This window comes from Gavialis gangeticus, unplaced genomic scaffold (genome assembly GCF_001723915.1).
Source record: "Gavialis gangeticus isolate Ggan-Ray unplaced genomic scaffold, GavGan_comp1, whole genome shotgun sequence".
Taxonomy (NCBI): domain Eukaryota; kingdom Metazoa; phylum Chordata; order Crocodylia; family Gavialidae; genus Gavialis; species Gavialis gangeticus.
Genome location: NW_017729002.1, coordinates 513,793 through 526,306, shown reverse-complemented (window position 1 = coordinate 526,306; position 12,514 = coordinate 513,793). Strand labels below are relative to the sequence as shown.

At 39.1% G+C, this 12,514-nt stretch overlaps 1 protein-coding gene across 1 annotated transcript in view; it reads right to left on the bottom strand.

The window, feature by feature from the left end:
* SNX29 (sorting nexin 29) overlaps positions 1-12,514 on the bottom strand; it is a 117,580-nt gene that overhangs the window by 25,261 nt on the left and 79,805 nt on the right. The window contains exons 10-11 of the mRNA XM_019507418.1: positions 5,818-5,881; positions 4,983-5,111 (exon numbers count right to left, since the gene is read on the bottom strand). Of these exons, the coding sequence (XP_019362963.1) occupies positions 4,983-5,111; positions 5,818-5,881 (193 nt within the window). The remainder of the gene's footprint in view (positions 1-4,982; positions 5,112-5,817; positions 5,882-12,514) is intronic.

Sequence of the window (12,514 nt, the reverse complement as noted above, 5' to 3'; positions counted from 1 at the left end):
GAGCCCCCAAGGTCTGGAACAGCCTGACATCGGAGGTGGTTCAAGCACCTACATTGAACACCTTCAAGTGCAAACTGGATGCTTATCTTGCTGGGATCCTATGACCCCAGCTGACTTCCTGTCCTTTGGGCAGGGGGCTGGACTCAATGATCTTCCGAGGTCCCTTCCAGCCCAAATGTCTATGAAGTCTATGAAATCTATGAAATTTCCCTGACATACAGAGTCTGAGAAGACAGAGTTCACTGCAAGCAAACAAAAATCTTCCTTTCAAAACTATAAGTACAAAACAAAGAAAATCACTGGTTCATACAAAAACATGTATCATCATAATTCATATATAGGGACCTAAAAAATTTGAGATTCTGCAATTTTAATAGAAAGCATAAATTTGCGAGGGCTCCACGAAAAACGATAGTTGCCGCAAAAAACAGTGGGCTTAGTGCAAAAAAATAACTTACTAGCTAGCAGAGACGCCCTACAGTCTTGGAGCATGGGGGAGGGTGAAAGAAGGGGAGGGAAAACAGCAGCAAGAGAGGCAGGGCAAGGCTGCTTACAGCAGGTATCTGCAGCCTCCATGCCTCCTGCTGCAAGCACCCCACCACGCCCTCGCCTCTATCTTGTCCCCTCTCCCACAGCGCTCCAAGACTGCAGGACTTTTCAGCTTGCCAGCAAGTTATTTTTCTTTCTTTCTTTTTTTTTTTTCTTGCACTGAGCCCACCAAAACCACAGAACTTGCTGCTTAAGGATGACCCAAAACCACAGCTGAATTAACCTGAACAAATTCAAGACAATCCTCTGATAATTAGATTCTATACCTGAAAAACAGTAACAAATTTATACATTTTCTCTATATAGAATCTAATTATTGGTGGTTCATCTTATATTCAGGGTCATCGTAAGTTTGAGTTAAAATGGTATATAATCACATACAGATTCCATTCCACCAAAATAAGCTCCCTTTCACTTCTCATATAAAAACACCCAAAATACATGCATCCAATTTTTCAAAAATAAATTCTGATACTGGCCTTAGAGTTTCATTTACTTTAGGCTGCTGGAAGATGTGAAAGGAAAAAAATGTGCTCCACCAATAGAGGAAGCACATTACTTTGACCAAGCTCCGCAGCAGCTGTATAAATTGCATGCTTCAGCAGGGCTTTTTGGTATTTTTATCGAATAGCTGATCCAATAAGCTATCAGATAAAAGTGCCAAAAAAGCCCCACTAAAGAGCCCAATTTATACAGACATTGCGCAAGCCAGGTCAAACTAACATAATGCCTCTTCTGTGCATGCAATGGGCTCGGCACTGGGGCATGCCAAGTTTAAAGTAAAGTGTTGGGTTTTGGGGGGAGGGGTTTATATCTGTAAGCAGCCTTATTTTCAGGTGGTAACATATACTCTTGAATACACCTATTTCACAGGGAATACAGGCAACTTTGTGCCTTTGAATGATTTTAAGAAACCAAGCATAACCTCTAAAGGTTATGTTATTCATACCATCATTGTGTCCATGTTACCAGTTCATTTTTTAGTGATTTTTGTAGAAGTCCACACTTTGTAGTGTTAGGTGAGTTTTAGAATAATCAACAAAAAACATATATGTACTGTGATATGCTGCTGTTCCTTTATATAAAACTTTCTGTCAACAAGCTGAAAGTTAGTTTACCATACTGAATATTTGTTCTTACTTGTATTCCATAGCCACAAGACAAAATGTCATTGTTTTTCAGCTATCAAATTCTTGAGAGGTATAAGAATTGCTATGCTTTCCTGATGATGCACAGAATCACAAACCAGGAATAGAATGGACCTTAGAAGGTCCAATAGTCCCACCTCCTGTTTGTCTAACCTGCTTTTAAAATTTCAAGGGTGGAGATTCCACAACCTCTAGCTAATCTCTTTCAATGCTCAATTACCCATATAGTGAGAAAGTTCTTCCTAAAATGTCTCTTACTGTATTTAATAGGGTTGGTTTTTGTTCTGTTTACTGTCTAATCTCCATCCTCTAAAAAATAGCCCTTCAAGTATCTGAAGACTATTATCAAATCCGTCCTCAGTCTTCTCTTCTCCAGACAAAATAATCCCATGTCTTTCAAATTTCCCTCATATTCACATTTCCTAAATTTCTCATAATTTTTGTCCTTTATACTGGACTCTTTCCAATTTATCCATATGCTTCTTGAAAAGCAGCACCCAAAACTGGACACAGTACTCCAGATAAGGTCCCAACATATCCGAACAGAGTAGAAGAATCACTTCCCTTGACTTGCAATCAACACTCCTATAAATACACCCCAATATTCAAGGGGTTGGCAAATGTATGGCCCATTTTATATGGACCATGGAGATAGAGGACTCCATGCATGTGGCAGCCAAGTGATGACGAAAAACAGCAGCAGCAGCACTGCAGGGGTGAACAGCAACTGCTGTAGTGGCATGTGGCTGGGTTGGATGTGGCCCACACTTAAAACTAAGCTCTTTTAAAGTGGTATCCCCACTGCCTACCCCTGCAATACTCTATTGGGTTTTTTTGTAAAAAGCATTCTGTTGCACACTGTTGGTTCATACTTAGCTTATAAGTCACTATAAAAATCACTCAGTCTTTTTCCTGAGGATTGCAGCCTAGCTAGTCATTCCCCAGCTTATATTTGTGCATGCAACTGTTGTTCTAAGTGCAGGACTCTGCATTTGACTTTACTGAAAGTAATTAGATTAATTTTGGATCATTTCACCAGTTTATCAATCATACTAAATCCTAATCCTGCTTTCCAGCCTGCCCGCAAGTCTACCCATCTTGGTGTGATCTGGAATTTTTTTTAAGTGTGCACTCAACCTCAAGATCAAAACTATTAATAGAGATATTAAACAAGCTCAGACCCAGGATAGACTCCTGGAGACACCCACTTGATATCCTGTTCCCCCCGCCCCACCTCTTGATTAGACATTATGGCATAATAGGAAATAGTATGAAATCCACATCCCAACTAATCTGTAACGTGCAACGGTCATGCCTGCACTGACCTATACTGTGTACAAAAAAGGTAAAACAAAACAGAAAATTTGTAACATACTTTATAACTAAACCTGAAATGATTTCTGTCAAAAATATATTGGCACTGACCAATTATGTTGTTTTCATGCATAAACCATATACCTGTCTTAACCTGCACTGTGTAAAGCTAGTCACATAACACAAATCTTCTGTGATAAAAGTAGGTAAAAACATATATGCTGGTATCCTAGGCACATGCATTTAACAGGGCTCAGCTGTGGGATATTTTCTTTTCCAGTTTTTTGCCCACACTAACACAAGCCTGGGACAATTTCTTTTACATCATAGTTAAAAGTACGGTAGCTGTCCTGAGGCTTCATAACTCTTGAAACTATCTACAAGTATGGTGGAATTTTTTGCTGCCTGATCAGATGCCTAGAACTGCTACTCTACTTTTTTCTATATACTACATTTTAATAGTGGTGCACCAATAAAGATTTTTTTGAGCCAATACCAATGGCCAATTATTAATGATCTATATCGGCCACTACCAATCCGATCGCCAATATTCAGCCCGGCAGCTTGAAGAGCAGCGTCCAGCTGATAAATCTATTGAGGGAAGGGGCAGAGGGGAGGGAAGAGGCATATGGGGTGCAGATCAAGGCCCCCCATGGTGAGGGAGGGAGTGGGGCTGGGGCTTGGCATGGGACAGAACCACAAGCAGTTCATCTGAGGGGAGGGGCAGCTCCCGCCACTGCATGCACCCTGGGGGAGCCTCACTGAAAGTCAAGTGCCCTACACTCCCAAGGCACATAAACATTTGTACTCATTGAAATTAAGTTTCAAACATACACGTTGAAGTTCTATAATTTTTCCCTCCATGGGTCACGAAATATACCGGAATCAAATTGTCCAATATACGACTCTCAAACCATAACCAAGATTATTCATGTGTTGAACTGGTTTTATGCTTCAGTCTAAATACATCAGAGTATGCATGCCAGGAAAAGAATTTTAGTCAGGACAGTCCTTGAAACATGAGTCACCAAACAATTCAATTCAAGCATAATTGGTTGAGATGGCAACACATCTGCTTTATGAGGTAATTCTGAAAGCTGCTCTTATATGGATTACATAAGCAAGTAAGCAAGATAGAAAATTTGTAACAATATACCATAACTGGATTTAAAATAATTTCTGCAGCAGTATACTAGCAATTTACCAAATTATTCCATTTTCACACACAATATACAAAAGCCTATTTATTCAGTCCTTCAAAGGACCCAAAGTTATAACTTACCGGGCAACAAGTTATGGAAAAAAGGAGTAAAATGGCTAAAGCTACTATGAAGAAAGAAAAAAAAGCTTTTTCCATGCTTGTTAATGCTCATCCTTAAGAGTTGCCACTTACATAGTTGCATATCTTTAACTTCAGAAAGAAGTCATCCGGGAAAGTCTTGTTTTGGCAAAACCAATAGCTTTACAAGGGACAAGTATATAAAACAGGACACCTGCCTAGCAGCCAGATGAACACCAAAAAAAACTGTCAGCCCACAGACTGCCAGCCATACTGCCATCACATCCAAGAGGAATTTTCTCCTCCAATAAATATGAAAAATACAATATCCCAAACCAAAAGGAGTGCAAACATATGGTTACACAGAATGTTATAATAAATTAACAATTACTACATTTCTCACACCCATCATACAATTTAAACAGAGAATGATTAAAAGTGATACATGTGCCTGCCATAGAGTAATTATAGAATGCATATAATTACCTATTCCAAAGTACTGGTTTATTCCTCTCTGTCTTTACCATTTAGCTTTTTCTGTATGCAATTTACTCATTTAAGTCTTTTCTTTATTAAATATACTTTTACAAGGTTTCACCTTGAACTTCAGCCTCAAGCTTGAAGTTTTTGAAATACAATGCAGAGCGTATCTGCATCTCATACTTGTTTTCCAGTATGTTCTTACTCCCTACCTTGTCAATGCCTGGATCTTTGCTGCATGTCGCTCTTCCTGCTCTGCTACTTTCTTTCTCAAGTTGTCTATTTCTTGCCTGAGTGCTGCTGAATGCTCCATCTCTCCATCAAGCAGGTTTCGCAGAGATCTGAAAAAAGGGAGTGCCATCTGTTAAGACATTGTAAAAGCTACCAGTCCAACAGATGAAACATGAACAAATGTAAGTAGGTTGTCTAAAAGTATGTCATTCATTTTACCCCCAAATCTCATTATTCAAATCTAATAAATGCACTTAATCTAATCTAATTGTACCAATTCAAATTTATTAAATGCATTTTATAAAAAGCTATGAAAAGATGCAGACAAGGACCAAGAGTGGTAGATGAAATAATTATGACACATTAATTTTTATTTCAACTCTAGGCCCAAAATATAATAGATGTCCCAGTGTTTGATACCATATTCACAAAAGGAGACATGTTCTCTACAGAAAAAGATCTTTCAAACTGTTTTCCCTACCATAACTCAAACAATTGAAGAAATGTTTTCTGAGATACAAAAGTATATAAACAGTATCATTTACTAGCTGGAGCAGGAGATGTGGGCCCAGAACTGTAGGCTTCCATTGTGTGAACCTTGCCTTTGGAAAAAAAACTCTCAGTTCAGCATTACAAGCATTTTAATCCAAATGAAAAAGTTTACCTGCGACCATTCCTCTTCAACAGAAACACTACAGCATCATACTTGTTAAGTTGCATAAAAAGAAATACAGGATGACAGTCTTGCACCCAGAACTTGTTATTATAGGAGTTGAAGCAAAAAAAGAATGGGTATATGCTTCAGGGAAAAGGTACCTGTTCTGTTCTTCCAGTTCATCCTTTCTGTTCATCATGGCCACAATAGCTTGCCGAAGTTCATCTAAGAGAGAAGAAAACTATCATGCTTCTTTCTATCATTTCAGATGAAAAAAGTCATATGCATTTTGGCAGCAATTAAAAAAATGTGTCTGTGCTCAAGTCAACTCTTAAGAAAATATTTAAGTCCTATTCATTTTAGTACTTTTTTTAAAAAGTGGTATATTTGACACCTACAGTATTCAACAGTGTAAACTCGTTCAGGATTGTGAAAAACTTTGAATATGTTTTTAATACAAACTTTAACAAGTTCATCCTAGGTTACAGAAGTTACTCTTTCCTCTGATAACTTTATCATGTATGGTGCCTTACAATACAGTCCGTTTTTTCAATATGATCTGAGCTAGAAGTGACACACACAAACAAGACCACTCACAGATTACCATCCTTACTTCACATGAGATATACCTGACAAATCAGCTCTTTCCACCTAGTTTCAGAGGTAGATTTTGGGACAATTAGAGTTGCCAAAAGTACACATAAACCTCTGACTTTCTTGAAGGTCTTTAGGTACTTCTATGGGTGGTTTCCTGACATGACTTAGACATTTCAGTGAAAATATACTCAAATCTGGAAAGTGAAAACAGCTGCTGGGAATTCAGTGCTAGATTCAGTCATGAGAAAAATCACAACAGATGTCTCAACTCATTAAAACATGGGTCAGTCAGGGCAGAAAACAGAAATACTCTGAAGGAATTAAAGAAAAGGAATGTAACTACCCAAAAAACCCAATATAATGAATTACAGTCTAATTTTATTACCTCCATGGGAACCAACCATTTTTGGGTAGGAAAAGACACTCCAGTACTAAAATGAAACTTAACATGTTAAAGAAAAGTTGAAGAGCAAAGAACACAGATAAAATGAATTGGCTTTAATAAAAAGGGTCAAAGTCTGATTCCCTTATTCATATTGGTAAATGCTGCATGCTCAATCAGCCATCATGCAGCTATAGAAATATAGTGACTTCTATAATATTATTCATCAAGTAAGATATAACTACATGATCATGGATATCAGAACTTGCTCCTTTATCTTTAAGCATAAAATAACCTCCATTTTGTTCTTTAAGGCAGTCTTCTAAACCTGAACTGTAAAACACAACTCTAAAGACAAAAATCAGCACATGTGAAATTTTGTGGATTACAGTCTATGATTTGATTCCAACTCAAAAGGCACCCTTACAGAGAGGTTTCAGAAAGTACTGAGAGCAACTTCAGTTAATTTTTCCCTAAATAAAAATACAGTATCAAATTTGCAATTAAAATGTCAAACTACAGCTCCTACTATATCAAAATGTAATGCACAGCCCATCTGTGTTTTTAGCCAGCACTATGTAGTTTGGGCTACAGTTTTCAATTATTTTTGCAACCAAAATATAAAAGTATAGGTTAAAGAACTAGTGCTGGCATGAGGGAGCAGCTGGGGTGTTCAGAAGTTGGACAGACCCATTCTAAATGATCCAAAAAAATTCTGGTATTTGTTTTTTCCTCTAAATGCTTCTGTTGCACTTAAATTTTTATAAAAAGAGGGAACCAAGTATTCCAATTTCTACACTGTTCAACTCGTCTAATTCAATGTCTTCTTCAGCAGTTCCTTGCAGCTGATGATCGTCTTCCATGACTGTCTTTTCTGTAGGTCTGAAGATGGCTGAGGAGGCTGATCTGGGATCAACCAACTGTTGCAACTCGAGCCCATTTCCATGCTGGGTGGGTGGCTCCAGATTCTTGATTTGGTCTGCAACAGACTGTTTCTACTGCTCCCACTTTTCCATTTCCTGTTGACTTTATTGGTATCAAAGTACTGAGATCCTTGCAGCAGACTCTTCCTCCTTTTGGGGTGGTTCTGGATGGTAGTCGCCCACAAGTTGATGACAATGTTGCATTTTTACAAGTTGGCCTTGAGGATGTCCTCCTAGCTCTTTCTCTGCCCTCCTCTTACATGCGTAACTTGACTGAGCTGGGAAAATAAAACTTGTTTCAGGAGTTTGGAGTCAGACATCCAGATGATGCAGCCAGCCCAGAGAAGTTGATGTTGGATGATCATCACCTTAATGTTCATAGTGTTTCCTTGTGAGAGAATGCTAATGTCACTGGATTAAAGGAACTTCTGCAGGCAGTGTTGATGGTACTTCTCCAGTGACCAGAGGTGTCTCCTGTTCATTGTCCACATCTCAGCTCCGTACAGTAAGGTAGGGATCACAACTATTTGATAAACCACGAGCTTGGTTTTGGATCTGATATCATGATCTTCAAACACCCATTTTCTCAAGCGTCCAAAGGCTGCACTTGCACATTTGAAGTGATGTTACATTTCTTCAAGGATGTCAGTGTTCTGCAAGAGATGGCTTCTGAGGCACAGGAAATTCAACTCAGAATTCGCCAGAGTCTCACTGCGAATCTGAATTAGCGGAGCTGGAGACTGATCTTTAAGAGCTTGCTGATGGAGGACCTTAGTCTTCTGAATGTTAGACATCAGTCCCATTCTCTTGCATGCCTCGGTAAAGATGTCAACAATTGCCTGAGAATCTGTTTCCAAGTTAGCACACTTTCAGGCTCACTCAGAAGAACCAAGTATGCTCACTTGGAAACATACTGGAGTATGACGGTGGTCGGGTGTGGTCCTGGTTTTAGCTCAGTCAGCCGAGATTAAACAGCTTACCATGAATTCCTCAGTTTAGCTACACCCTGACTGGAAGCTCACCAGATGTGGCATTGTGGTAAAGAATATTGAGAAGAGTGTTGGAACAATGACAAAGTTTTGTTTAACTCATATCTTAACCTCAAAGGGATCTGCAATAGATCCATTACTGAAAACCACCACTCACACAGCATCATGGAGCAGGCAAAGAATGGTGACAAATTTCTGTGGGCATCTGTACTTCGGAAGGATCCTCCACAGCACTTCTAGTTGACAGAGTTGAAGGCTTTTTGTCAGGTCAAAGAAGGCCATACAGAGAGGTTTATGTTGTTTCCAGCATTTTTCCTGCAGATGGTAAGCAGTGAAGATCATGTCAGTTGTGCCTCTTGATGTCCTAAACCCACACTGAGATTCCAGGAGGAGCTCTTCAGCAAATGGAAGGAGATGGTTCAGGAGGGTTCTCACAATGATCTTTCCTGTCATGGACAGCAAGACAATCCATCTGTAATTTCCATTCAGACTTGTCTCCTTTCACAGACTCACAGAAAATTAGGGTTGGAAGGGACCTCAGGAGGTCATCTAGTCCAAGCCCCTGCTCAAAAGAGGACCATCCCCAACTACAGCATCCCAGCCAAGGCTTTGTCTAGCCGGGTCTTAAAAACCTTCAAGGATGGAGATTCTACACCCTCTCTGGGTAGTCTGTTCTAGTGTTTTACTACCCTCCTAGTGAGGAAATTCTTCCTAATATCCAATCTAAGCTTCCCTTGCTGCAACTTGAAACTGTTGCTCCTTGTTATGTCATCTGCCACCACTGAGAACAGTCTAGCTCCATTCTCTTTCAAACCCCACTTCAGGTAGTCTTCTCTTCTAAGCCCAGTTCCTTCAGCCTCTCCTCATAAGTTATGTGCCCCAGCCTCCTCACCTTTTTTCTTGCCCTCCACTGGACTCTCTCCAATTTGTCCACATCCTTTCTGTAGTTGGGGGCCCAAAACTGAATACAGTACTCCAGATGTGGCCTCACCAGTGCTGAACAGAGTGAAATAATCTCTTCCCTTGCCTGCTGGCAACCACTCCTAACAATGCAGCCCAGTATGCCACTAGCCTTCTTGGCAACAAGGGCACACTGCTGGTTCATACTCAGCTTGTTGTCCACTGTAACCCCCAGGTACTTTTCTGCACAGCTGCTGCTCAATTTTCTCTCTCGAAGACGGTCACAATCATGGCATCCCTGAGGTCATCTGGGATTTCCTCATTATTCCAAATCCTTAGGATGAGGGCGTGGAGCTGTGATGTGAGCTCCTCTCTCCCTCACTTAAAGATTTCAGCAGGGATTCCATCATCTCCAGATGCCTTGCCCTTCTTCATTTGCTTGATGGCTTTCCACACCTCACTGAGGGGTGGACGGAGTCTGAGATCATCTCGAACTAAACCCATCTCTGGCAGCAGAACTCTACTGGTACTCAGAGCATCCACTGGTGGCCGATGAGGAATGACCTTCAAGAAAAATTAGCTGCAAAATAAGCAGGGGTAACGCTGATGAATAATTTAGTCACGGACCAAGCAACAGCAGTGCCACCAGGATGTGGTGGGGTGAGCAGATTGCAATGCTTTCCCTCCTGAAAAAATCACATATATCTTTTGACGGTGCTGCAACACAGGGAGTGTAAGTCACCTCTATAATAAAGCCTGCCCAGCCCCCAGCCATGGGTCTACAAGTCCTCCACAGTGGAGCAGACAGAAGAAGATATTAGAATCTCAACAGCTGCAAAGGCAGGAGAAGGATGAAGCAGAAGATCTCCAGTTGTCTTAGCCTCCTTGCCATTGGATTACGGTCCCATTCTGTCAATGCATAAATGAACTATACTCTATATGAAAACTGTAATTGTGTTTTCAAATAACTAAGAAAACTGTTTCTAGGCCTAGCATAAAATGGAATGAGGTTAAAATCTGTTTTCTAATAATTTACTAGTAAAGCTACCATGTTAACTACAGTTACAATGTACACACTCTAGTTACACAAAAAGTTCCACAGCCTAGTATAAACCAGGATTTCCTTATTTTGCATAATCATGACAAATACTAATGAAAATTTATAGCAGTAAGTCAACTCCTTCAAATGACCAAACATTCACACCAAATTGCAAAACACACCTAATTGTTGGCAATTACAAGCAGATAGTAGCATTTTCATATATATATGGTTGATGGCATCTTCAGGTCCCAATCAGGGATCAGGGCCCACAAAGGAACTTAAATCTTGGTTTAGGAAATAACTAAGACAGGCAAAACAATGGCAAAGGAAGAAAAAAAGGTAAAGAGCAGGTAACTGAAATGAGAGAGTTGTTCAGAGTAAGCCCTGCTCTCAGGCACCACCACACCCATCTCATCTGTGACCATGTACACGAATATACTTTTCTAGAAGAATTACTACTGGCACATAGGGTAGCAAATGCAGGGAACTACTCATTTTCCCATCCTCTGCGTATAAAGCATACAAGACTTTAATTGCACTTTTGCAATTGCATTCTGTAATTTAAACAGTGAATGCTGCAAGGCAATGTTGGTAACTAAAATTACAACCTTTAAAATCATGTTTCAGACCCTGGAGAGCAAATAAAGCAGTCTCCATCAGAGGGATAAAGTTATTTTTATTGCACAGAAGTATGAACACCATTCCCACAATGGATGAATTTCTGTTATTTCCCATAAATTCTGGTATAATGGCCATTTTATGAAAGATTTCTTCTCATTTTTCAAGAAATAATATCTTCAAGTTTTCTTACTGGATCTCAGAATGGGCAACAAAATGCAGAACAAGAACAAGTAATAGTCTAAAACTATTTTGGTCCATTTAAGAATATGCCACAATCTTGAAAAAAAAATAAATTCCTTTCAACTCACAAGAGCAGCATTATTTCAGTACCTTGAGTGTTGTTTCAATATCTCCTAACAAGCATGTATATGAAGGACCAGACTTGCAATAGCTAGGAAAATATTCAGATATCAAGAGTCACAAAGACACCAACATATTAAAGACGGCTGTCAAAAAACTATACACATTAGTTTATGGAATTGGCTAGAGACACTTCTCCAAGGTATTCAATGCCTGTTATTTTCCACATGCACACAGGTCTCTAAATTACTGCCTGTTTATTTTCCTGGGCTTATTTTCCTTTACCAAGTCCCAATCTGCAAGATGAAGCTAAATAGCAGTGTTTCTCTCCTTTTAATTTTAATTAAAACTTATAAATGCTTTACTTCTTGAATATCTTCATCTTTTTTATCTATAACATTCTTCAAAATCTTTATTTTTTAATAGAAAAAGTCTTTTACAATTTACTGTACACCAGGAAGGAATGAGAAATGCAGCTTCACTTTGCATAAATTGTAGGCATAATTCATTATATCACACCTTTCCCATTTCTATGCGACTATTCACTCACATTTACATACTGAACAGCCAAATAGTTCCAAACAGGGATGTCAATCAAAAATGGTGCAATACAGCTTAAATCTTCAATCTTCTACAGTCAATCTATGTGAAAAGATAGTTTCGGCTTTACTGGACATTAGAAGAACCAAGACTACAAATGAATCCAAAAATAAGATGTTATGGTTCTTCTCTGTAAGAAAGTGAAACAGAAGAGTAAAGGTGAAACAGCCTTTATCCTTCATGTGCATAAAGAAATAAAATTGTACTCTGTTATTGGTTTAGTGTTAAGAAAGCATTCCTAAAGTGCTGCCCACCACAATATTAAGCATCTACTAGATTCTCTTTAGAAGTATAATTAGGAAAGTATTTTAACTAGCTGAAACTTTTGCCAAATTATAAACATTCCCTCACTTGTAAAGAAGTAATTAAAACAAATTAGACCAGTATTACCTAAGACATACAGAAAGATATAATATAAAGCACTGATGATATGTTGCACTCACTAAGTACCTACCTACCAGATTTCATCCCAACAAGAAGCAAGGGGGGCAAGAGTGCCCAAAA